Source organism: Sturnus vulgaris, chromosome 4, assembly GCF_052056855.1.
Source record: "Sturnus vulgaris isolate bStuVul1 chromosome 4, bStuVul1.hap1, whole genome shotgun sequence".
Classification (NCBI taxonomy): Eukaryota; Metazoa; Chordata; class Aves; order Passeriformes; family Sturnidae; genus Sturnus; species Sturnus vulgaris.
The window spans coordinates 12393167-12421037 of record NC_142246.1 but is presented as its reverse complement, the minus strand read 5'-3'; the positions used below and the strand labels follow the sequence as shown (position 1 = coordinate 12421037).

The 27871-nt window shown below is 41.1% G+C and overlaps 1 protein-coding gene across 2 annotated transcripts; it reads right to left on the bottom strand.

The window, feature by feature from the left end:
- Window positions 1-291: 291 nt before the first annotated feature.
- On the bottom strand, window positions 292-26763 carry CYTL1 (cytokine like 1). 2 transcript variants are annotated; one of them, XM_088164434.1, is made up of 6 exons: window positions 25300-26763; window positions 17096-18001; window positions 2682-2933; window positions 2530-2574; window positions 1015-1143; window positions 292-845 (listed from the first exon to the last, which is right to left on the bottom strand). In XM_088164434.1, exons 3-6 carry the CDS (start codon window positions 2823-2825, stop codon window positions 762-764), a joined length of 402 nt encoding a protein of 133 aa, XP_088020560.1. In that variant the 5' UTR covers window positions 2826-2933; window positions 17096-18001; window positions 25300-26763; the 3' UTR covers window positions 292-761. The 2 variants fall into 2 exon arrangements, with proteins under 2 accessions (XP_088020560.1, XP_014750674.1); XM_014895188.2 differs by lacking the exons at window positions 17096-18001; window positions 25300-26763 and having other exon boundaries at window positions 2682-2976.
- Window positions 26764-27871: the final 1108 nt, after the last annotated feature.

The following is a 27871-nucleotide window of genomic DNA, read 5'->3' as shown; positions in this document are numbered from 1 at the left end:
TAGAAAAACTCTACTAGTGGAAACTTACATATTGTCAAATCATGCAAACAAAGTTTGCCTTGCTATGGAAACAAAGGTTATGCTGGGAAAAACAACTTGCAAGTGACTGTGAAAAGTAAGTTTATAAGAATGACACCTTTCAGCTTGATCTTGAAAGACATATTGCAACACAAGCACCTTGGATTAGAAGACTATTTTTATTTCGTTTTCCACAGAGACATGTTTCTTTCACCTCTATCCTCACAAATCTCACATCAAAAACTATCAAGATATATATACATATATATATATATATATATATGAGCTATACAGGCAGAGAAATCTGCCAGTACAGCATTACTCTTCTTCTATCAAACATTCTAAGAAAAACAATTATGGTCCCTTCCATGCCCATCTAATACAAGAAAAACTAAGTCAAGAGAGAACGTATGTATGAGTCTAGCTATTCATAAAAGAGTAAAAAAAAATCTAGTTTCTGATCTTTAAACAAAACATACTTTATACATTTGGCTAGGCTGAAATATCATACCTTGCCAAACGAAAAACTGCTCCCTAATGGTAGGTTCCCTAGCAGCTCAGTAGGTATGCAAGGCATGCAATTCATTTCCTGTCAAGGCAGAGAAAAATGGGTAGGTCTGAGATTATATTGCTAGTGTGCTTGAAAAAGATCTTAGTTGTTAATGTTATAGACTGCATATATATGTTTTGACTTTTGGTCTCCTTGAAACTTTCTCAGGTATAACTTTTGGGTTAACTGTCTTTTAGCTCTCAGTGATGGAGTGTTCAACGGGAGATGAAATAGGAATTTCCAGAGCATTACAGTCATCAGTGAGGAACACCAGGTCCTGGAGAAACAAAAGAAAAACAACAACAACAAAAAAGGCTAAGATTTATAAGGAAGAAGGCAGAAGAGAGCAGCTTGGCCCTGATGGAGTTTGGGTGGTCATGGGACAGTGTGGAGACAGGCAGGGCTAAAAGCAGGGACTCTGTCCCTGTTGATGCATCTTGACCTACCCTTCTGCAGTAGGAGATCAAGATGGTGTACAGGCTCCGGGCTTTTTCCTTCAGCTCATTCACTTCAACCACTCTGTCACATCCAGGGTAGGCCACAAAATCACGGAGTTTTGCCAACACACAGTAATTCTGCAAAGCACGCAAAAGAGGTCTGTGTAACCCTGCACAAATACAGGTTTATGTTTCTCCTTCACCACTTCCAAAATTCCTACTGCTGTGTGGGAACCTTGAATTCCTACCTCTATGTACATGTAATCTGTGCGACCTTTAGTCAGGCAAATTAATCATCAATATTTTATAACAAAGATGTTTGGTCAAAATAAGTGCTTGGCAAATTGCATATATACAGTCTTAGTCTGTAGCTTAGACTTAGCTAAGTCTTAGCTTATTTATCACATGCTTTAGGAGTCAACAGCACCAATACAATCAAATCTGCTCCCATAGTAGGTGGAGTATTCTGCAGAATAGATGTACTGTCTCACTTTTTAGAGAATATCTGATTTAATAGATAAACAGATTATCAAGATCTCATACTCGATTCCTCCATTCCTGTACAATAGGAGAAACCGTGACTACCCGTCCTGATTTTTTTGAAGTAATTTTTACATCAGACTTTGTGTTATCAAAATAAAACACAGATGACATGAATTTCACAACGTCTTTGTGAAGCAGATAAATAAATACCCCAGTTTTTGCTTTAAAGACAGGGAAACTGAGACACTAGAATCACATTTCTCGTTCTTTGCCATGATGTGAGACACTGGCAGCACTGGAATTGAGATCTAAAGCATCCTGAATTACAAGGCTTGGTGTGGTTGCTTATGGAAAAATGTGTCAGAAATTTGTTTTGTCTGATATTTTCTATTGTTTATTTACTGTCTTGGACTCTGGAAAAACAAGCAAAACGTATCAAATATCCCACTGAAGAACACTGTGACACTAACTGTGTGTACAGGTTATTTTTTCTTAGCTGAGAGACAAATATTGCTTTTTTTTTCTCATTCTCACACTTCCATATCCTCAGGCACACTTTTACTTTTTGTACTCAACAAGTAGCTATTTAAAAGAGAAAAAGCCAGCAAGGTATTCCTGCATTGCTTTTTATCAAAACCGGATGCCAAAAACCACTCAGGATACAAAATGAAGTAGATTTATTAAATGAAGAAAGTTAATTCTACATTTCTTCCTTTACATTATTATTAAAAGTTTTGTTGCACTTATTTAACTTCTGAAAAGGCTCTGTCACAGTAAATAAATTGTGTGCATATGGTAATAACTTAAAAATATTGATTTCCTAATTTTAAAATTTTTAATCAAGTAAAATCTCAATAAGTCCATAGGGATTTTAAAAGGTTCAAACTGAGGTTTGCTTTTTTTTGGTCATTCATCTATCTAGTTTATTAAAGTTTTTAAAAATCCTTTTAAATCCCTCTTCTGGGGTATAATAAGAGTTATTCTCACTTTTCATCAACAGCTTTTACTGCACAACAGTAAGAAAGCGGAGTGCAAACTTACGTGTATGTCCAAGTACAGCCTGGGCAGCGTCTCCACACACGAGTCCTGCGGGAGAGAGGAAAGACCCGTCGCGATTTTGTTTTGAGAGAAATTCCGCCTCAGAAGTGGCAACCCGCAGTGTCTGTGCAGGAGCAGCTTTTAGGTGGACTCACCACAGTTTTGGAGGTCTGCAGCTCCTGAAAGGACTCCGTGATTTCCTTGCTCAGAGCCAACACCCTGGAGTAGCACGTCGGAGGGGCTGCGCTGGCGAGCAGGGCGGCGGAGAGCAGAGCGAGCGGGAGCAGCAGCATCTTCATTGTGGGCACTTTGTCCAACAGGGGAGGCAGGGAGGGAAAAAATCACTCCCACGGGGTAGGTAGGTACTGCTGAGCGTCAATTGAGTCAGCCCTCAATTAAATAGTCTCCTGCATGAACAGGAAGAAATGTCTGGGGGTGGTCCGAGCAGAGCTTACGGCCGGCTTAAATTTCCTGCCAACCTACAGGGCAGAGCTGCAAGTGCTTTCCTGCCTGGAGCAGGGAAAGAGGGAATGAGGGTAACAAAACCAAACATCACTGGCTCTTTTCATTCCAGAAAGAAAACAACCTAGTGAGCATCTCAAACAACAGAAATATGTGTAAGAAAAGGCACAGGGTTCTCAGTGTCATAGGCCTAATCCTGTATGTGCTTTGGCACATGCATCTCTCCTCTGTGATGTGGGACTACATAGGCTGCAGATACAGAGAAATCCTTCCAAAAACCAAACTTCCCCAGCACATGAAGGATAGGGACCTGTTGCAGTGAGTCTAGAAGAGGTCATCAAGTTGATTAAAGGGATGGAGCACCTCTCCTATGAGGAAAGGCTGACAGAACTGGGATTTTTCTGCTTGAAGAAGAGAAAACGTGAGGGTGACCTAATTACAGCCTCCCAGTACATGAATGAAGCCTACAAGAAAGACAGAGAGGAACTTTTTACAAGGGCATGTAGTGACATGACAAGGGGGAATGGCTTCAAACTGACAAAGAGTAGGTTTAGACTAGATAATAGGAAGAAATTCTTTCCTTTGGTGAGGCACTGGAACAGGTCGCCTCTAGAATTTGTGGATGCCCCATCTGTGGAAATGTTCAAGGCTGGGTTGGATTGTGCTCTGAGCAAGCAACCTGGTCTAGTGGAAGGTGTCCCCATCTATGACAATGTGGTTGGAAAGAGATGATTTTTAAAGTTGCTTCCAAAACAAGCCATTCTATGATTCTGTTATTCAAAATTTGTCAATAGTACTTGTGATGGCTGCTTGAGGAGACCCATGTATTTACATATTCATAGTCTCAAGCAAAGTGAATACATCCCTATATGGCTGTGATAAAAGTATAAAACTTATTTTTCTTTCTGGGTTGAATTTATGAGGCTTTGTTCTTTTATTAGATGCCAGACGGAGCTGAGAAATCCAGATGCTGGGATGCAGGCCTGAAGCTGAACATATGTTGTTTTATATGTTAATTGTCCTGTAAGATGAAGGTATCCCTGAATGAAGAACTGGTTATTTTGAAAGCTATGCCACCTCCAAATTTTTAAATTCAGATTTTAGTAGGGTATTAACTGAAACAATAAAGTATCTGGTGAAGTACTGCAGTCCCCTGGCATTGCAGCGCACCAGGAAGATTCATCTGAAGGTGGGAAAACTAGTTTAGGAGAAAAAGAGTATGCTCTGTATGTTACAGAGAACTCTGGGTGGGGGGAAATAGAACAGGGCTGTATACCACTGTCATGTACTTTTCCTTCATAAAGAACAGTTGGTTTAGTAACACCATGTGCTCCTGAAAGTTAAAGTGGTAGATCCTTGACCAGGAAAGAAAAGTTGGGAGTCCTGGTTATGGGAATTTTAGGACTGGCCTTGAACTGCTGGATCCTATTTTCAGGAAGAGTTGCCCAGACAAACCAGTTAAGAGGCCAGAGGGAGACAGGAAACCTTTTGAGAGGGCCCCAAGCAGCCAGGTCTGAACACAGCTACGTGGTGCAGGTCCAGGGAAAGGATCCTACTGCCTGTGAGCCTTGCTGGTAAAGAAACAGGCTCTTAATCACCACCTCATTGCTGTAGAGAATAGCTGAAGGTAGGGCTGAAATATTATCCTTCTATCACATTCATGTTTGGCAAGCTGCTAAAATGTAGTTGCTCTGCCAGAACAGCAGTTTTCTGAACAGCATAAATGGTCTCCCAATACTAGAAGTCAGCAACCCAGCTAGTGCGCAGGATTACTTAGGAAAGAAAAGGCTGGATCCAGGCTTCACCAAAACACTTAAGCAAATTAAAACAAAAACAAAACAAACAAAAAGAAAAGGAAAAAAAACAACAAAAAAACCAAATAAACAACAACAAAACAAACAAAAAAAAAAAACCCAAAAAAAACCACCACCACCACCAAAAAACAAAAAAACTCCCAACCTTCAACCCTCCCCCCCCCCCCCCCAAAACCCCAACAAACAAAACAAAACAAAGCAAAACAAAAAACCTCACCCCAAATAGCTATTTTGTGAAGGGGAAAAATTGCTGAGATAATTTACTGTGAGGATTTTGCTCAGCTACCCTCAGAAACAGTAGGAGTTTTTTCTCTGAAAATACGCAGAGTACTGGACTTTAATTTCCTCACCCACATCTTTTCTCTGGGCTAGATTTACTTGCATAGTTGACTCTGACCCAAATAACTATTTTCCAATATCCAATATCTCATCAGCACTACTGCCTATCTCACCACTCAGAATCTGCAATTCAGTTAAACAAAGACATAGACTTTCTTCTCAGTTATTTCTATTTGTAGCTCATCAGAAGGATTATCCTTGATCCCTGAGTACATTCAATTTATGGTCCAGGTATGAGTAAATAATTTCTTTTTTGTCTAAGAAGCTCAGTGGTGACTTCAGAAGAACTTGCAAGTGACACCAGGCACTGGGAGTCCTTTCAGTCTAAGGCACCTTGCACAGCTGTGAACCAGGTACAAGCTACCAAAGCCCTTGAAACTCCAGAATCTTTTCAGTGACTGTTTTTATCCAGTCACTTATGCAAAGCCAATTATGAATTCTGGTGCATTCCCTGCCTTGGGCAGAGGTCTTCAACAGGGAAACACAAGCTGTTCTTCACAAAGGCTAATAGCCTCTTGGAGGCAATATTCAAAATGGACATCGAAATAGAATTTAGAGCTACAGGAGGGGAAGGGGAAAAGGATCAAAACATATTATAGTCAAAACTCGCCTAAGGATTGCCTCTATGGAGAAGCAGCTATTTACAGCCCTTCCAGTCTGTGGGACAAGGCTCAGGCTGGCATTAGGAGGGAGCACAGCAGGAGTCAGTCAGTGCCACCACATTTGTTATGACCCTCATGGTGTGGATATCTCCAGCACAGACACATCCTTATCATGCTCTTCAATTTAGTGGGCATGGGACTTCGAGGGCTCAGGACCATTCTCACAGTTTTGCATTAACTCTTGAAGCTGATGATGTCACTACATCTCTGAGTGCTCCTCACAGTGCATTTATTTACTCCTATATGAGGAATATTCCATAGCAGAAGCAGACACATGGGCTGAGAAGAAATTTAGAAGCCTACAGTGACATAACTGTGTATATACTTTTTAAAAAAAAAATTGACTATGCTGTCTTTTTGCTTCCAATTTACTGAAAACTCAAACAATAATATTTTTCTAACTCTAAAGACCCACTATGCAGACAGAAATTCCTCCCATGTTTGAACAGTCTACTGGGGTGTCCACCAACTTTTGATAAAAGCCCTTGCAAGTTGCTGATTTCTTAATATCAAAATCCACCTGCTTAATGAAAATGCTTATTTTAAAATAGTTGGGGACTGTCATGAGACACCTAATGAAATGAATTTCTGATTATATTGAAAAATAGAAAAGCTAAAACATAAAAACAGTAAATTAGAGAAAGCCCTGTGCATTCAAGCAGTACCTCAAAGCCCAAAGTGACTCAGCTGTTTGTTGTGGTGAGGGTGCCCCTTCTTGCTTCAGAACAGGGCTAAACTGCTCTGCAAGCTTCCAGCTCAGGACAAGACTTTTTGGAAACCCTGGCCTCTTGGTTAAGGTCTAAGGTTAAGGTTAAGGCTGAGTCCTTCTGTAAACATCAGCTGAAATTCAGTGCAGGGCTGTGCAGCCTCACACATTGCCCTGAGTCTGGGGGTGCTGGTGCACGATGCTGATGGCTTCCTGGCACAGAGGGAAACCTGATATGGCAGCACTGTGTGCCTACATTTGGAACTGGGGTTAATCCCATGTGTTTTATTTTCTCTTCCATGATAGCAATAAGATTCTCTGGTGATATGCATGGTTTGGCTAAGCTGTGAGCAATGGGCAAGGCAGGCAGGATCTCAGAGCTGTCTCTGGGCTGGTGCTGCAATGCTGTTTCCCCATGATAATTAAGCAAAAGTCCTTTTTGCTTACTCACTGGTACCACAGACTTCTTTTTTCTTCTCTGTTGTTATTTTTAAAAATTTACGTATATATTGAGGAAAGTAATGCTACAATAGCCTGCTCTTACATAAAATAGTTATAGAAGCAGGTAAAACCATCTGGGTCAGAAAAAGAAATTAGATGTTCTGAAATCTGTCAGTCTTGCTAGCACGAGCCTGGCACTGGACACTTTCCCTGGAGAAAAACATATGGAAATGGGGAGTCCTGTGGTCCAGGACAGAGACAGGACAGCCCAGCAGAGCTGAGGAACAGGAATAATTTCCATGTGCTGTCTCAGACCAGTGACCAAATCATTTGCACTGTCTGTGCTGACAATTGCTCTGCAGGCAATGCCAACGCACCCTTGAAGAAGGGCAGGGGCTCGGGCAGCAGCATCCTGGCAGAGAGTGACAGAGCCTGGACAGCTCAGAGGTGTCCACACGAGTATCTGTCACTGCAGTGCAGGCATAGTCTGGTTTTGTCTTGGCTGCTGTCTCCATAATGGGGATAATGGTATTTCCCACAGACTCTGTGGGAACTCAGCCATCAACACCAGGGAGACGGGAGATTATGTGGTTTAGCCTTGTCAGGGATACTCTTTTGAGTGACTGCAAGGCATATTGATTCAAGTAATGCAGGATTTAGAGGCTTAAGCCTTCACCGCCTTGCTAAGAAAAAGGCAATTTTAGCTTGGAGTAACTTGCAGATCTCTCCGGTGAAATAACAGTGGTGCTTTCAGCCTGGCTCCCTCTCTGGCCGTGGGCACAGGCAGAGCTGCCTTGTCCCAGTAACACACAAGTGCCTTGTCTGGACCCTGCTTTGAGACCACTCCTGTGTGTGAGTTATCCCAAGGTAATACCATTCTTTATTAGCACTGCAGTCAGGGTTACAACAGCAGGGTTTCAAGAAGGGAGTCTTGTTCAGGTTTAGAGCAGCAGTATTTCAAATAATTCACACTTTCCTGCTGTGCCTTGCCTTCCACCGTCCTCTCTCTCTTTCTCTCACATGCAAATGTGGCAGATAGCTCCAGGTCTTATCATTGCTGGTCAGATTCCCACCCTCCCTGATTACCCTCGTGATGAAAAATTATGTCAGCCACCAAGGAGTCTACTGGAGGTGATATAAATAAATGTATTCATCTACCAAATTTGTCCCTGATACAAGCCCTCTGGGGAATTCAAATATTGAAAAATGCAAGGTCCAAGCTCTCTGCTGTCCCTCCAAGGAGCTCTTGTCTACACTGTGGTTAATATGCAAGGAGATGAGAGACTGTATTTTTTAGGACTGGTATTCCAGCACCTTTCAGAAGAATTATGTCGCTGAAAGAAAAATAGATGAGACTGAAAATGCAGCTCTGTATAACAATCCAATCCAAGCCAAACAAGAATCCAAAGAGACTTTGCTGAACTACTGCCTACACAAGAGCTTTTTAGTAGCTGCTTAGCATGCTAGCAGGCACAGTTTTCTACTTATTCTTGCCTAGAAAACTGCAAATGTCATAGCTTATGTTGTTGTGTGTATTCCTAGATACAAACAACAGTACTTTCAGCAACTGCAAGGTAATATAAATTCTCATCTCAACTGGCTGAGAAGGTAAGGTACAAGTCCACACAATACATCATGTCTTCCTAGTTCTGCTTTCTTCCTGTACACAGCTTTTCGAGTTTTATAACTAAGCATAGAGGAAGAAATCCTGCCATCTCTGAAATCAGTAACACACATCACAGACTCCTGCGGATCCACATTCTCACTTTAGATTAAAACTTGTGTTCAGTTCACTGGCCTTAGGAGCTCAAAAGCCCTGAAGCCGAAGTAAGAGTAAATCAGTCATATTATTTCTTGTTTCTCACCGAGTATTACCTTTGGAGTCCTGTGAGTTGGTGACACAAGACAGATTCAGAACTTTGTCAGTGCCTTGAAACCAAGTGATATGGCAAATACCTTGTACAGATAAAATACTCTTCTAAGGAATAAAAATGTATAAAATAGAAGGGGATAGCTGAGGATCTACTCTACTTGGTGTATCCAGAAGTGATGAAAACGAGTGGACATTCATTTTCTTTTAAAAAATCCATAAACTTAATGATTGTATTTTTGTTCTGTCAGCCTGCCTTGAAACAAAGAAAAAATAAATACCATAAACTGTTGTTAACAACAGACTGTGTTTCAGATGTAATTGCCACCTAAACTTGATTAACTTTTCTGTTTTAAATTCTTTTGATAAAAATAAAACAAAAAAAGGATCTCTTTCTGCTTCTGAATCACCTACTACATGTGTTCCCATGACTAAGTGTCCCTACAAGTGTGATTTTAGTTTGATTTTGTTTAACTCGGATGACTAAGGAAAGAATGAGTCGAAGATGCATGGGGTGTAGCTGCATACATACATGGTGTAGTTGATAGTTTGCTACCAGAATAAGACTGTGGCTTGTGGTGAGTCTTACCTTCACCCAGAGATTGCCTGTCAAACTCACTGGTAGTTTTGAGAACATTTGAAAGGATGAGGTGCTGAACAGACCCCTCCTGCCTGCAGGGCTGGTTCTCAGACAGCTTCCCAGAGAGTGCCCAGCGCTGGGTTCACCCAGCAGGGGGATAAAGCAGTGCCATGGGGAGCCAGGGCAGCACCAGGCCAGGGATGTGTAGTATCACCTGGGTGAAAGGTGTGGCACAGCCAAGGCTGGCTGGGGGCCTTCCTCAGCAGAAGAGTGTCTACTTACTCTCACAGTTTTATAAAGTTTTGGTTTATAGTTATTCCCAAAAGAAACAAGAAATAGTTACACAAAAGCGAGACGACATTACAGCTGGGTAATGTAGTGAGGAAAGCATTGAGGGGTGGCATAAAGAGAAATATTTTTAGTGAAGAATCACTCTAGTTTGAGTGCTATATCTTTCATGTGTAGAACCAGCCAAGGTCTTAAACATCTACACTTTTAATTCTGGACCATTAAGCTAATTTCCATTGGAAGACTAATCAAATTAACATTTATTTTCCTCCTTTCTATTTGGCTGCAGCTTTTCTTGTTTTGTTTTGTTTGTTTGATGTTTTGGAAGGGTTGTGGCTAGGGAAGAGAGAACTTGGCTTGATTTAAGATGTAAATGCAATTCTATCAATCTTCCCCTCTGCTAATGGCCTGCCTGGGCATTTTAAGGGCATATAGTGAAAAGGAAACTGTGACTGCTAAAGAAAAGCTACCCCCTGCTGCTCCTGTTCATATTTATTTCACAATCAGCCCATTGAAATGGTGTGATTCACACTCTGATGCTGTCGTTGTCTAGATGGCAAAGTCACTGGAGAATTTAAAGAAGTTTCCCAAGCTGAAAACTAGGCAAACTGCATTTGGGCAAAAAGCAGTCTTATCAGCCATGAGTTAGTTATATCACTGCAGTTATCTCTCTTGCTGAGAGCTGAGGCCACCCTTGCAAATGAGCAGCTCTCTTGAAATAAGGGCTGTCTTCAAAAAACTGAGAACTGTTGCTTTTGAAATGTTAAGTGTCCTTCTGATATACATATATATAGAATATACAAGAGTAAAGTCACAGCTAAAGTATGCAGGGACAAGTTAAATGTTCTTTGTTAAAACATTGTTTCTCAAATAAATAGCCCAGAAAGGGTAAAAGCATGTGTGAGCACACAAGAGGGAAAGAGGCTTCCCAATTCCTCAGTAATCTTGAGTAAATACTAAAGGAAAACCCTGTCTGTTTATCTTAAATTATCCAGACTTAATGTACTCATCATCTTGTAACCAAGCAGCTTGTGTGAAACAATGACTTCCTGGTAACACAAAGACACACAGCTGAAGTTTTAACTTTACTGTATTAATCATGATCTATCTTTGTGGCAAGCATTACCATACACTCTTCCACAGGCCTAATGTAAACATTTAGGAGTCTGTATCAACATAAATGATCAGAAATAAAAGCAGATAGCTAGAGACTGGATTAATGGGAATAATAAAATCCAATAACGCTATGTGTTTGTCTATGAGATTTCACATAAAATTTCTACTGTAGAGCAAGAACTCATTATATGAAGATAGAGGATGCAAAAAAAAAAAAAAGGTGCTAAGTAAATTACTAAAGTTACTACATACTTGCTCATTAATCATGGGATTAATATTAGCCACTAGTTAGAATTGCCATGAAAGAGGTGAATTTAATCTTAGGATGTGTCAGAGGAATTACAGCCAGCAGGGACCAGGAGATATTGGTGCTGGTATAAAAGCAGGGATGTGCTCATCTGGCATATTGGCCACCCATAGCTGTAGAGGATGAATTCAGACTGCATGGGGTGCAGAAAGAAACAGTGAGAATATTCAGTGTACATGGAAGTTGGGACAACGTGTGAGTATTTCCCTTCTGTCTTTCCTTGTCACCCCAGTTACTTTTCCATCAGCTGGGTCCTTGCCCTGCCCTCCTGCCAAAGCCAGCTCTGTGCTGCTCAGGGCACTCCAGACCCATCACAGCTTGCCTTGTTCACAATCCATTCTCCCATGGCTGCTGCTGGGAAATTCTGCAGCCGGGGATAGAAAGGGAGATGTTCCTGTAGACCACTGTGCACGTACATCCCAGGCTCTCAGGATCGGGCACACTGAGACTGTAGAGCCCAGGCAAAGCAGGAGCTCTGCCTGAGTGCCCAGCCCTTTGTACGGGGCCCTGCCTTGGGGCTGAGCAGTAGCTATCACTTTGGCTGAGGTGAGAATTGAAGCTGCAGAGGCACAGGACAATGGTCTGTGGCTTTCTAGGGAAGAGCTCACAGCTGTCTGAAATAGAGGCTGGAGCTTTGGAATCCAGCCCAGAGAAGGATGTGACAATGCAGTGGCCAGAGAAAGGACAGTGGTCCCACCTGGTCTGAATGGAGCATTTGAACTGCTGTGCCAGCAGCACTGTGCAGCTACACAGCACGCTCAGAAAGGCTGGTTTTGCCCCTGGGGAACATGAAAAGCACATGTACAGGCAGCAAAGCAGCTGCTACACACAGAACATCAACTCGTTTTATTCATTAAATATATGCTAACAAAAAAGATTGGCATCAACTTTGTTCACATCAAAAACACACAGCTCCAATTCTTCCTATTGCATAATTTAGGTACATGAGCTTCTGTAATAACGTGCCAGGCAGAGAATGATAGCATTGTCCACACCATTGTCTCTCTGACACCAAAGAGAAATGAAGCAAATGGACTCAAAGAAACTAAACACATTCAGGAAAGTATCAAAGTGATCAAAGCAGACTCTTTGATTCTGCTTTACACATACTTTTCAAAGAAGTGTTACATTTCCAAACACACTCTGTCCGTTCTTGATGCCAATAAACCAGCTCTGTTTAGCTTTATGCTTTGATAGGGGTAGGAACAAAAAAAGTCTTTAGTGAGTTGCATTTTCTAAGCCTTTCTATGAAGTTTTGAACCTGCTAGGAAAAGGCTAAATGTATTTGTTGTTCTTTGAGGAAGCTGGGCCTTCATTGAGGGAGAGTGGTGTCTGGCCTGAGGAGCCCTATAGACAAAACAGCATTTGCAAGCACGAGGAAAAGCTGTGAGCTGATTTTTTGGTAGTCTGTGTTTAATACACCTCTTTGTTAGCAGACCAAGCCTCAGGGGGAAAAAAGCAACTTACAAGGCATATAAGAGCATTTTGGAAAAGGTGCCTGACCATAGGCCTTTTATAGCTGGAAAATATTGATTATTTTTATGCATCTATCTCTCATTGTTTTTCTAAAGACATAGACAAGGTTTCAAGGCACCTGATCTAAATGCACTGAAGGAAAATATTTTTTTTTATGTTATCATTTGACCATTAATGATGTCAAGCATGAAACTTTTCTCATACCCTGGCAGGATGTACTCCATTTCTGTCTTTGTAAAATCAAATTTTCTCTCTGTGCTGCAGCGACTGTGAAGCCCAAGCTGCCCCCAGGGAGGTATTTTGTTTAGCTGTGCCGACACATTCCTCCAGGAAATATTGAAGCCAACCACACACACACACACACAGGCCTTCTATTAGAAGAATTCGAAGTTTGAAGAGAAAACAAATCAGTACTGGGTCTGGAATCTGAACTTCAGTGCATGTTGAATTGTGTTTTCACATTCTTTGCTTTTACCAGCTGGGCTGTGGACCAATACAGGCATTTTCTGAACACAGGGAGCACTGTCCAAGGACAGCCCTATATCCTCTGGCCATATCAGAATGGAAAAAAACCAAAAACAAACAATATGGAAAAAATATTTGCATATCTAGCACTTGTTTCTGCCATATGTGAGACAGACATGGAAAATGGCAATTGTTGTCATGAGTCAGAGTTTGCTGCACAGTGTGTGGCTCTGGAGGAGAATCACACAAGTCAAGAGGTAAGAGAAGTCATATATGTATGATTACTCTTTCATTCTTTTCTTTCCACTCACTCAAGGCAGAGCTATGAGAAAAATCAAGTTCTGTTTTATTCTCGGATGGAGCCAGATGCTGGCATCCACTTTGGCAGCTGGTGTCAGGAACAGGACAAGTGATACAGTAACTTGATTAAAACTATCATAGTCTGAGCCTCACTTAGGACTTGGATTCAGCCCTGAAACAGAGCTGTTATTAGGCCAGAGCCTGTCCAAACTTGTATTATATTCTAGTGCTTTATTTTTTGTTTATTTAACACATTCCTCTCTCTCTCTCTCACTATCATTATTTATTGAACTTTTATTTATCAAAATTTTAATTTATTTGCCTTCTTTTTTTTTTTTTTTTGTAGGTTGTGATCACAGGAAGTGAAGACACCAGGGATTTGTGGGCTGCTTGCATATGGACCAAACATGAGGACAGACCATGAGATATAATTGTCCTACCAGACCCAGTGATAGGGGTCTGCTGCCCAAGCAAAGTTCCTGAGGATCACAGCCCCTCATGGCAGTGAGTTCAAGGACTCTCTGTCTTGGGGCTCCCTCCATTACCAGCTTCTCCAAGTGGAGCAGAGCCAAAAAGTGGATGTTTCTGTCTTAGGTGAACAAAGGCCAAGAGGTGCTGCAGAGATACAGAAAAATGACTCCACCCATGGTGAAAACATCACAAGCTCTGCAAGGGATGTTGCAGCTTGTGTTACTAAAAGTCACTGCCAGGTAGGGATAAAGTTTTTATGAATGTTTTGGGTAGTGTTGAACACACCATCATTTATTAGCAAATGAGTTTATTATTTGTTAGTAATTAGAAAGCAGATACTTAAAAACTATGATAAGACTAATGTAAATGAGTGTGTTTCTTTCCCCTTCAGATTGTTCTGGTGCTTAAGCTAACATTAAGCAGTAGATGTGACAAGTATATTCTTAGAAGAAATACAAAATAATTTTGGGTTGGACTGCTGATGTTGAGAGATTCTTGCTACAGAATTGGTGTATAAATTACTTGAATTTCCAGTGCAATCCCTGAAAGATTTTCAGCTGTGTTAGAGATCAGCATCAGATGCTGACATTTTTTTCAAAGAGAGACTGATTAAAAGATGATGGTGCTCTTCTGGGGGAAAACTCAAGGTTCACAGCCTGCTGTGTTCAGCTGAATTCAGTAAGGGCACCCTTTGACTTGAAACTGTGTGCATGTGTGTGCCAAGAGCATAAAAAACATCCAGAAAAAGCTATGGACAAATACTTGTGTACAACTATCTACTCAAGTGAGGGATACTTAGGTGGACTCTATGCTGAAGCTTTTAATGCATAATGCAGAATCTTCTTTAATAAATCACGTGGTCATTGGTCCTTCTGAAGAATAGGTGCCTTAGAGACTGTAAAGTTCTCTGGCTTTTTTTTTTGTTTATGCATGATTTTTTTAATTCTCTTTGTCTTTTGGCTCACAGCCTCCAGTGAGGGAATGAAAACTACTGCTAGTGTAATCTGAAGCACAAAATAAGAAGACAGTTCATGTCATTATCTACTGCACTGCTGAGGGTTGGAGACTAATTTCCAGATGACATATGTTGTTAGCACTGCTGTATGGATTACAGCTTAGGGGGCAAAGCCATAGATCAAGACACCCACTGAGCTAGAAGCTGTGTAAACATGTGGTGAAAAGATGATCTCTGGGTCACAGAACTTTGCTGTAACCTCTGCACACTTCTCTGTTTAACCTACTGCTGTTTTTCTCTGCAGGTTGTTTTCTTATAGTCCATTAATAACGATGTATTTGCTTTTCTGGCAGTTGAATGCCTGCTTAGCATTTGTTTCATGAAATCGATAAATGAAAAATGTCTGTGTTAATATGGTGGATTTCTCATTGTTGTGTCTACTGGCATCAATGAATCATTCCTTCTCGAGAAAGCACACTGAGAAGGTACTCATATTTCTCTCCCTTCCAAGAGGCATATATACATCTGAAAAAGTCTGGTTTGGGGGTTTTGTGTATATGGTATTTTCAGACTGGCCAGCTTTTCTCCAACAGTTCTCCCTAGAAGAAGAAATGATGCTTTTGGAATTTATTTCATCTGGCAACATTTAGGATGACTAGCACATTAACCTGTGTCAGTCTTCCTAAACAGTTTCTTCTACTTGGGTTTTAACCCAAAAAGCAAACTCTTCCTTTGTACTACCCCTTCAGTAGCTGGTCCAGAGAGCTTTCACAGCACCAAGAACTTGGCTGTCCTGCTCCAGCCTGTGTACTCAGTTTCAGGAGGCCTCAGCTCAATTCCTGTCACTTTAATGTCCATAATTCTCTAATGGAGGCTCGTTTGGCACTGGACAGACAAGTCCAGTGCCAACCACTGGACTGTGTGTGCCACATGCTTGAGAATTGTTTTCTTTGTGATGGCATCAATCTTGATGACACTGAGAACTGAAAATGAGATACTGTAAGCTGGTGTCTTGCTGAGAGTGAGGATGAAAACCCTGAGGGCATGGGGAAGAGGGAAGAGCACAGAATGAACCGTAGAGGAGCAATAGTGGTGGTAAATGCACAGCGAGTTCTGCAATGAATAAACCAAGTGAGCAAAAACAAGTTGTGTGGTCAAGCAAGCATGAGTTGTGTGTTCAACACTGCCTAAAGATAATTTCTGGTATTCTTGGCAAGAAAGTAAATATTTTCACAAAATATAGTATGAAAACACACACTCAGATGTGTTTCAAGCATACACAATGCCACTGGCTTGGAATGTATCTATTCAGTAACTGAACATACCACAACTCTTTAGATACAGGTATCATGTAAATCAAAATCAAAAATAAATTCATTGATTGTTTCACCATATTTTGGCCTGATTTTTACAATTTTGCCTCCTTTTCTTTACTGTGTAATATTAAATTTCAAAAGCAGCTTTTAAAGTACATTCAATAATTGGGTTACTGAGTGCTTCAGTAACTACTCACATCTAGAGTCTACACACTAGGATGGATATTGCTGGAGACTTTTTTCCCTTGGTCAGTGCAGTACAGGAGGTGTACTCTGACTCTTCTGCACATACTACCTTTTAAACTGTCCTGTAGTATTCTTCTTAAGAAAATGGGATGCTTTCTGGTCCATTAATTTTCAGTGATCAATTGAAACCAAATTGCTTTGAAACAAGAAAGAATACATATTTGCTCCCAAATTGCTGCCATGCCCATGGGTCATAGTAGATCAGCATGAGCTGGGGTGTTTGGATCCTTGCACTCTTGCTGTGACCCCATTCTTGTGAGATGACTCAGATGGAAATTGCCTGGATTTCTAGAAAATCCTCATTAGTGAGCACACTCTCAAATACTTTCTCCTGGAACAAACTCCAGTATCCTGTGTGAGAAAAGGTCACTTTTGGGCTCATAGCAGGAACAGTTAATATCAACAAACTTCACCACCAATATAATTTTATATCAACATTTTCCTTTCTGTGTTTTTATCCCCCTCCAAGGGCTGTCGGTCGCTCTATTGAAGATTTCTGTAATTTTAGCAATAAGGCACAGCAGGCTCCTCTCAATCAAGAGCAGCAGTGTCACAGCAAGGAACAGTAACACATTTCCCTCCAAGCAAGCATACTCTGACTTCATTCAGGCACACAAATGTGCTCCAAATCCCAAATCACCATCTCCCAGCCCAGCAAGACAAAGGCTACAAACTGAGTTGAAACAAAACAGATAAGCAAGATAAAAAAATTTCTTCCTGCAGAAAGAAAACCCAAATATTTGCACTTTGCCTACCTGCAGGAGCTTCTGTTCCTTTCTGCAGTTTTGCTGCCGTTTCTCTGTCCAGGCTGAGGGATAAAGCCCTTTTCAAGGTAAATATCACACTTCTTTGACCTGCAAACTTCTCATGCTTTTCAGGAGACATGAAGGGACTCCTACTTTTGGGAACTGTGATACCAAATGAAACAATTTTCACAAGCTGCCTTCAGTGATGCTAACCAGATTTGGGCTTCAGAGTAATGGAAGCAGAAGCCATGTTTGCTTCAGCTTCTTTAATTTCCAGTTCACCCTTTGTATCTCTACTTTAGGATAATTTTCCATCTTGAAGATACAACGGGGCTTTCCATATGGAAAATACACACACAGGCAGAAGAATGGATGTGGCAGGTGGCAGTCACTGCTGAGCATCGATGTTTGTAACTCTCTACTCGTGAATGTTTGTTCAGAAGCAGAAGAGACAAACACCATTATTTGCACATAAAAAAGGATCCTCCTGGAAGCTAGATTAACTTCTAAGGTTCCAACAGGAATGATAATTGTCTATAAATGTCATGATTCCGACAGATTTACTCTAAAGTTACTTTTAAACACCTTTAAAGGGAGGTAAAGTCATAAAACTCATAAAAATCACATATTACATTGTGTCACCAGTTGTAGAAAATTTTGTGTATTTGTTACTATACTACTTCCTCTCTCCATTCTCTTTCATGCAAGAGCTCAGGAAAATAAAAAAGAATTCAGGAAAGATATAAAATAAACAGGCTTGAAGGGTGAAGAGCACTGAAGGTTACAGTAGATCTGAAAAGTCTTAAAATCTAGACCAAGTTGTCATAAGTCTACTTTCTGTATCAAGACAGGAGAAATTGGATCCCCATTCAGTGTTGGTTGTCTTTTTTCTCTTCTTTCCTGAGTGATTGTGTCCTGAAAAGCCAGAAAAAAAATCAGACATATAAAATGACCCTTTTAATAGAGCTATACTTATTGAAAAGTTTAATTACTTTTTAATTATAACACTATTTTTAAAGGCATAAAAAATTCTAACATTAAGCTATTTTAAAAACTTAATTTTACTGTAAATTTAACCTTTGACAGAAGTTTATTTATTTATCAAATTTAACTATGCCATCATACAGATTTTTCATAGGAAAATAGTGCTATAATATTGGAATAAAATAGACGTGCAGAATGATAAGGAACTTCTTTACACTATAAGAACTTACAACTGCATCAAACCAATGGCATCTACAGAGCTGCATATACTTGGAATCCTAGAAAGCCCCAGAGAACATGAGTAGAGCATATTTTCCCCTTCTGTGCTGACTAGTCTGTGTGGAAAGAGCTCCTTCCCCTTCCTAACCAAGCATGACTGTACCAAACTGGGTGTCAAATTGTACTTTAACTAGAAAAAACCTGCAGTTGTGAATGTATGTTATCCTGCAGGATTCCCCCCTGGAGCCAGACTCATTTCTCAGGTCTGACTGGCTCCCAGGTACAGCTGATGTGTCTGGCAGGGTCTGCTCATCACCTGCACCATGCACAGTACTGAGGACTTACAGGAAGCTGCCTCTCCTGGTGCTTTGACACATTTTTCTCTTTGAATCATTGCTTGAATGTAAATTGAGATAAGCTGGAGTGTAACATGGAATTAAATGCTCTTGTGACTGTACATAACTAGAGAGTTTTATTCATCACTCTTTTTTCCATAAGATACCTTTTCAGATTATTTTTGTTTTTTTTTAGAGAAGGAGCGGAGAAATAAAGAACAGGTAAACTCTGCAATTGGTCTAATGATAAATTGCTTCATGCTCATGATAATGACAGAAACATTGGGGGTAGGGATTGGGAAGGGAGGAGGGAGGCAAAAAAATCATGAAATGGGGCTATAGCATTTAGAGGCATGGAGATGTCTTCTCTATTTGTGTTAGCAATCAGTTCAGTGCTGTTGGACCAGATCTAGAGTGGGAAAGAGTTGGTGAGGCTGTAGATCCATACTGGGTGTGTGTTTTGAGGGTTCACTTGGATGAGCTCTCTTGTGGTGCCATGGGCTGAATGCCTGGTACCATCAGGGTGTACAGGGTGCACTCCTGCAGGGCACCTCCTGGGCCTGGTGCCCCCCAAAGGAATCCAGAGTTGGATCGAAACTGTGAGGTTTGCTTGAAAAGTGCAGTCCTGTGTCAAACCAAACCAGCAATGTCAATGAAGTGCTGGGGGACAGAAATACACCTGGTCACAGCCCTAGGGACATGTTTGTTCAGGGCATCTCTGAAGTAGTCTCACTTAAGGGAAATCCTAGAGCTGAGAAGACAAGCATGCTTTCATGAAAGCTTTATTAGTCTCATTTTTTTAATTGAAGTAATACATGATTGGAGGGTAAAGGAGCTTAGAGGGTTCATGGAAACATATTTTAGAGAGATTGGTGAAGGCACTGGCCCTATAACAAGGTTCTGACACATAGCTGGCCTCTTATGTTAATTGAATATGATTCCAGTAAATGTAATAGCAATGAGCAGCAAAATGCTTATGTGTGACCAAAGGTAAATTAGAAGGTGTCAGATACATAATTCCTGCTATTTTTCATAAGGTGCAATTACATACCTTTAGCTTTCCAAATCCACGTAATTCTCAAGCACCACTGAGCCTCCCTTGCATATCACACTTAAGCCTATCCCTCCTACTTTATCTCTTCCACCATCCTATTGCACAGATTACATTCTTGCATGCATATACTGAATGTACATGCAGCAAATCTCTTTATGAGACAAGGGCAGAGAGAGATGTGATTACATCTGAAGAAGAGCAAAGCAAACAAAACAGAGGAAAATATCTTTCTTTGGACTATAGTGTTGTTCCTTAGATTTTTGTCCTGAATATGATCAGCAAGTATTTATTTTCTATGCTCTAAGCAATTAAGGTAGTGCAAAATAATAAAATTACTAATTTCAAGAACACTTTTAAAATCTCATTTATTTTTTCAGCAGACACATGACAACCTTTAAATTCTGTTCATTTGCTCTGTGAATTCATCATGGTTTCCTCAACTTACATGGTTTTATCTTGTGAATTCAGCAGAGGACTTCAGTTTTCAAACAACAAGCTTAAATTTTCTTATCTCTGAGATAATAATACATGTCTTAAGCAGCTTTGGATTTTTATGTCCAAATTAAAATAAACAACACCAAAGCAAAATGAGAAGGTGTAGCTACACTCCCGAGAAGAAAAGAAACAAGAGAGCTGTAAGTCACCCTGGCACCCCTATTTAAGTGTTTTGCCTTAATAGCCCAAATGTAATAGCTCTAAAGGAGCAGCCTCTTAACTATTCTTCAAAGTAGGGCTCTTCATCACTTGAGCTACTTTATGAGTTCTTGAAAGACACACTGCAGGCTAGGAAAGATTGGGAAGTCTATAATTTTACATCAATCAATGTTGCTGATAAATTACTAGTCACAAGAAGGGACGTGACAGAACACAATAGGACAAGTTATTAATGGAGAATCCCCAGTGCTCCAGATACAGCTATATTACATGAAGAGAGGAAGAAAAAAATCGTTAAGCAATAAAGCTTATTAAACAGCTAAGATTGAGGGGAACATAAACCACACAGGGCTGGTACAGGCTGTGAGAGAGAATGGCTGAGCTATTACAGTGCAGGGTAATGGCAGCACTGCAGAGCAGCAGAGCAGGCTGCCCCAGGAAACACAGACCCAGTGTGAACGACCTCCTTTGGAATACCTGGCTGTGGGGAGGGGCAGGAGGTGTGCTGAGTGCTGGAACCAGGTTGTCTCTCTAAAAAAGAAAAGGAACTCCAGCCATTTTCATTTGCCCCTTCCTGAAGTTGTAAGAAATCTGAAACGTATACTTTGTACTTGAAAATACCTGATGGAAAGACAAAGAAGTGTGCAGTGGTCACAGAGCAGCAGGACTGGAACATGGGGATCCCAAGTCACATTGTCATGCCCCAGTTGAATATGCTCAAGTACATGATGTTGCAGTAAGTTGATCAGAACAATGTCCCATGGTCTCCCAAGTCTTTTGTCCTATACCTATTTGGGCAACCTCAGAAAGCATAGAAAAATTCCTTTCCAACATCCCAAACACAAAACCAAATATAGGCAGAAGACCAAAAACCAATTTTTGTGACCAAAACCAATACAGGCAGAAGTTATTTTGTCCATGCTTCCTGTTCACATTCCTGCATGCAGTAAAGACCAATCTCTTGACTTTTTGTTATACTTTTTTTGCTCTTATGTCACTTGACTCTGCTCCACCACAGCTGTTTCAGACCAAAGTGTTGCCAGGGATCTTAAGAGGATAGCCACACATAATCTGCAGAGAGATGACACCAAGTTTCTCACACTCCAGCTGTACCATTGGGGTTTGCTTTCACACACCCTGGATTTCATAACTTCAGTCATGTCAAGGAAGGTACTTAGGAAAATCTTTCACAAGTTTTTCATGCTATTTCTGTGCTGAGGGAAATAAATAATGCATACCACATCGAATTCCACAGAAAACAGGTAAAATCTGCAAAAGAACAAAATGCTCTCTACTTTGAAGTGATTTCTGCTATATACTGCAGTGAAAATTGCTTAGGATTTATGAATCTGAGATTCAGTGTAACAGTATCAAATCACAGCATGGGCATAATGGACCTGATCAGGCCTTGACTGAAGCCAGTTGCAAAACCACAACTCAGTAGTAATATGTCCAAACTGGGGTCAGCATTTCCAGACTGGAATTACTTTTGATCTTAGATTCCAGTAACCCTTTTCTTTTCACTCCTTGAATAGGCCCAGGAAGCTGACCTCCTTTCTATAGACAATCAGCTTCTGATGGACTCCAGTGGCTTGAAGACTCTTTTGAAAGCCAATGCTGGAATGGTGTTTGATGTGCAAGTAAGTAATCTCATCTGATTACTTGGCTGGCACCCCAGTATTGTACAGATAAAGCATATATGATAAGTAAGACTAGAACTTAACTACAGGCCCAGTCCTAAACCTACTGTTATTAGGACCTCAGTGTATTTGATGGAGTACAGAACCAACTTCCCCCTCTTTATCCGTTTAGGTTCCGTACAAACAAATCTTTCCAGTTTTGTCCTAGTATATCACTTACTCGGGCATCCTTGCTCTTCTTTCCCTTTATGTCCTTTTAAAGCTTGTAAGAATTTTCTGTTTTCCTAAGCTTAGCTGGGACTAACCACTTTCTTTTTCTCTTGAGAGAAGGCTGAAGATACAGCAGGCCTGAGTAAATGGTCACTGATGTGGTGTTGTGTTGTGTAGTGTTGTGTTGTGTTCACACAGATGCAATCCAAATGAAGGATATGGCTGGCAGCCTTTTATAAATAACCCTGAGTGAAATCTGTCAGCCTCCCTGTAAAATGGATAACGGAAAAATGAACACTCACATTCTAACCATGAGATTTGATTGTGCATGAATTGTCCATTAATGTATTCCATACTCCATTATCTTAGCTATAGATGCTTGTATCCTCACATAAATCCATGGCCTGGTGACCCATACTGGGATTAGCCCAAAACTCTGTTAGGCTTTAAACTGGTGTCTTGGGGAATAGAGATGGGGTGCCTGGGGAAGGAGCAGTTGGGAGAGCAGGTTGTGAGCCACTCTCTTCCAGCATTTTCCTAATATTGGCAAAATAAAGGAAACTTTGGTGTGTGCTTGGACCAGTTGTTTGAAATTTTGATCTATGCTTGAATTTATAATCTGTCTCTTGCATGGATTTGTCAGATGATGCCAATCAGACTCACCCCTTTCCACAGTAAATCTCAACAAAACTCCAGGATTTTAACATTATTTTAATAGAGTCTTAGGAGAAAGAGTTTTCTACAAATTCATCCAGAGTGAAACAGGAGTCAGTCAATTTGCACAGTCTCTGGCCTTTCTTGGGAGCAGCAAGCACTTGGGCCTGTAGAGGGACTAGGAGACTGTCAGCATGTACTTCAGGTTCTTGCCACTTGCTTGGGTCTTTAGCAAATACTAACAATGCATAAGTTCTCTAAAACAAAAATAAATATGAGCAGAGGCCATGTTCTGAGAGCAAACTATGGAAAGAAAATTTTTTGCCTGATTTCTGCACGTTCTGTCTTTTATCCCATCCTACTGATCTAAAAGGGGTCAGAGGAGAGCACATGTGGTTTGGAAACAGACTTTGAGCAGATTTATCACTGCTTCATCTGACATAGTGAGCAGCCAAAGTGAGTTTACTGCAGTCCTATGCAAAGTCAAAGAATAGAATAGAATAGAATAGAATAGAATAGAATAGAATAGAATAGAATAGAATAGAATAGAATAGAACAGAACAGAACAGAACAGGTGTGGTGACCCTACTGGTTTCCAAGAGACTTTTTTAACCCATCATCTTTCATTTTAAAATAGTCATAATCATAAAGATAAAATATGCTATTTTAATATCTTCTTTGTTAACTCCAGGATAGTATTCAAACACAAAAATGACAGTGTAAACAGTCTGCAATTTACAAATATTAGCATATCAACAAGGTATGCTGTGAAATCAAGAACAGTAAGGTCACCCTCACCCCATAAGTCTCATCAGAAACATTTTAATACAAAAGTTGTAATCACAGAATTACTGGCTTTAAACCACTGAATTCCCTGAGGGAAGTTTTATAATGCAAAGGAGTGTAATCATATTTGATTTTCTTTATAGCTAACGCTGCATGGAGATATGAAAAAATCACTATTAATCTAAGCCAGACAATGTAGGCCTTAAATGAAAATGTAAAACAATATCTTAAAATTATGTTCATGCTGATTGCAGAAGGAAGGGGGAAAGAAAAGAGGGGGAAGAAAAGAGCTCCATTAGACTGTCCTTCTTCCCTACTGTGTTTTCTGCATAGGCTATGCAGCATTACCTGCTAAAAATAAAACGTGTTTTTAAGTTTAGAACTTTGTTTATCTCAAGAAAACTCGATTGTCTTTTCAGAGAAAAGATAAGCATGACAAGTTTGGTTTGGTTTTGGTCTTGCAAGACTTAGAAACTGCTTGTAGCTTAGAAATCTCTGTCCCAGAAGAGTAAACATTTAATTGTTCTGAGAATTCTCAGGCTTCAAAGAGCTTTACTGATATGCATGATGTTATGATAGAGAATTTCAGACTTATTTCTGGTTTACAAAAGCAATTGGAAAAACATATGAGTAATTGTTCTTGAAGAGTTGTTGCTAAAATTAAAGCAGATGCAATGGAATTCAGATTGTTCTGAATATTTTAAAGAAAAAATATACTAGAGTTAAGCATCTGTTCAGAGTTTAGCATGCATTCAGGGTTGCAAAGGACAAAGGGGAACTCAGGACCACGTGAATAAACAGCCCATGTCCAAGGCTTGACACTACTCATGTCAAAGGTACTGGAAAACTGCCACTGGTTTCCTTGAGTCTTTGCTGGGCTCTGAGCACACATCTAAGCTTCAAACCATTGGACACCTTTATGTAAACAACTTCTGATTTAGTTGCAGAAACATTGACCCTCTCAAGAAGATGATGAATATCATACAAACACATCTTAGTTCAGAGCAAAGACATTGATGGAAAGAATACATTACACTGCTTTCAGAACAACAAATCCAATAATTCTTGTCAGAATATATATATTTTTTTTGGTCTGTTTCTATAGAAAATGGCTGTGAAGGATAATGTCTGGCACTACTCAAGTGCAAGAGTTATGGAGGAATATAATGGTATAAATTAATAAAAAGTAATATCTCATCAGTACTTCATTACTAAATGGTAATTTTTCACATCTCACATTAACACAACATGCCATATCCCTTAACATGCTAGTTATGACAAGGTTCAAACATAAGCCAGAATTTTGTACAAATCAAGGGCATATTTATTGCAAAGCTGTCAAAAAGGAGTCAATACCAGTCTAGTTGGAGTGACTAATTAATGGATAGATTCAACTCATTGTTCTGTAAATTGTTAGAACTGTTTTGTTTTCATGATAGGCCTTGTCATATAAAATCAAGAAAGTCATCTCAGAAAACTCCTTAGACTTCTGGTCTATGTGAAGGAAGTCAGACGTAAAAAATAAATAGAACAACGCTTGGAGGCAGTTGTAAGTAGTGTTTAATGAATTTGTACTTTCTGCATGGAATGGAGTACCAAACTGCCCCTGCTCATCCCTCATATCTATATTCTATGGATGGGTTTCTTGTGTGTAAAATTATAAACCTGGGGACTTACTGGCAAACTAGCTCCTCACATTACTTGGAAGGTCACTTTAAAACACTTCCATGTGAATTGAAGCAGTCAGATTAGCTGGATGTAAGCCCTTGGCTCAGGCAGAAGGGAACTCTTATCAGCTGAAACGTAAGTGCAGTCCTCCTTGCTGCTGCTAAAGAAAATGGATTAATATCAAGCACCATGTTGGCTAGTTAACCCAAAAGAGAGCTGAAGGTCTGTGATTTCTAGGTATTATTGCTGTCTTCTGGCTGAAGGAAAAAAAACTCAGTAACATGACATTATTTCTGCTTCTGACTGGGTGACTAAATCTTTGAATGGGTGAGTAATAAACCAAAGAATAACAAAGAGTAAGTCATGCTTTTCAGACTCCATTTTAGAAGAATAATAATGGGTCAAAGTTTTGAAAGCTTCCCTACTTTTGCAAATGCTTTCACATGGAAATAATGGTAAACCAAATAATTTAAGTAAAGGACATCAGCAGGTGATGCAACATGTCCATGTCTGCTTATGGAAAAAATATCACCATGTCTGAATTTATCAGTTTTCTGGGTTTGTAGAGGCTGCAAGCTCTAAGTTCTCAACCAAACAGCGCAGAATCTTACCCACTTAATTTAAGTCTAATCGGCCTTTCCCAGAGAGGTTATAGTAGAATTATATTGGGTTTAAAGATAGGTGATGAGAGTAACTAAGGCAGGCAAAAATCATACACAAAGAGACTCAAAGTTCTTTGTTCTTGGGCTGTTCTAAACAGCTATACTGAAAGAAGGGTAGTAAATATTACAGGAGAATGGTAAAGCCTTTCTGCCTCTATATATGGAAATACATGTACCCTGGGTTCAGGCTTCTATTCCTTCTCCCTCTTCTCCCCATGTAACAGTGAAGAAGCCAAAAATGCAACTTCCACTTGATTTTCTTTTTTTTCTGTCTGCAGGTTTCCCCTGCAGAAACTACAAAGGCTTTGACCTGGATACAATATTAATATAGATATTTAATGTTTTTACCTGTTTCCCTTTGGAGGAAGTGCCAAATGCAACTGTTTCTACTTCACCTCAAAAGTTGCTAACAGTGGAATTTTGGTAAGGGAGTGATATAGCTATTTCTGTTCATAAATATCAACAGCAAGCCTAGAAAGCTCTCATTGTTTGCTACATGGCAGGTGATCCGTGTTATTCCTTACCGGTGCTGGCAGTTTTCCCTAATGCATTTTTAGAGGGGAGTGATTTCCAGACACACACGTGTATGCATGTACATATACATATATTTACCCGTGTCCATCTCCACACACACACACACACACACACACACGTGTATACATGTACACACACATTTATTTATCCATGTCTATCTACACACACATACACACGCGTGTATACATGTACACACACATTTATTTACTTGTGTCCTTCCCCCCACACACGTGTGTATGTGTACACACGTTTATTTTCCCCTTCCATCCCCACACACACACGTATACACGCACACACATGTGTTTCCCCGTGTCCATACACACACACACGTCTATACACGCACACACATGCATTTCCCCGTGTCCATACACACACACATGTCTATAGATGCACACACATGCGTTTCCCCGTGTACATATACGCACACATATCCATACACGCACACACATGCATTTCCCCGTGTCCATCCCCACACACATGTCTATACACGCACACACATGCGTTTCCTCGTGTCCATACACACACACACGTCTATACACGCACACACATGCGTTTCCCCGTGTCCATACACACACACATATCCATACACGCACACACATGCATTTCCCCGTGCCCATACATACACACATGTCCATACACGCACACACATGCGTTTCCCCGTGTCCATACACACACACATATCCATACACGCACACACATGCGTTTCCCCGTGTCCATCCCCACAGTCTCCCAGCCCTGCTCCCCCCGGACACGCCGCCCCGTGGGGGCTGCCTGGTGCGGGCGGCAGGTGGCGCTGCGGGGCCGGGCTGCCCGCGCCGCCCCGCCCGCTCCGGTCGCGCTGCCGGGGCCGCCCCGCCGGGGAACGGGAGGGACCCGCTCCCTTCGCTCCTTTTTACCACTTTGTAAACTCAGCGAACTTCGGTCAGCCGGCCGCTGACCCTCCGGGCTGCCGGCGATGAACGCCCCCTCCCAGTCGGGAGGCAAATCAAAAAGCCATCCGGACAGGGCAGCGTTCACCCTGCCGCCTCTCCGCGCCTCGGGAGCGATGGGCACCCGCTGCTGCCAGCCCGGCCGGGCGGCAGGAGCAGCTCTGCACCCACTCATCACATCAGACATCGCCGCCGGGGGTTGGGCAGGGCAGGGCAGGGCGCGGGGCTGGCCCCGCTGCCGGGGCAGGAGCGGGGACTCCGCGCTGCCCAGTGCAGGTCTAGGAGGAGGAAAAGCGGAGGAGGGAGGATCCGCGAGGATCCAGGTAGATCCAGCTTTTACCGCTTACCAGAAGCCACCAGCAGCAGGACCTCCGCCTCCTCCCTCCCTCCCTCCCTCCCCCCCTGCATCCCTCCCTCCCTCCCTCCTCCCTAACTCCCTCCCTCCGCTGCCCCTCC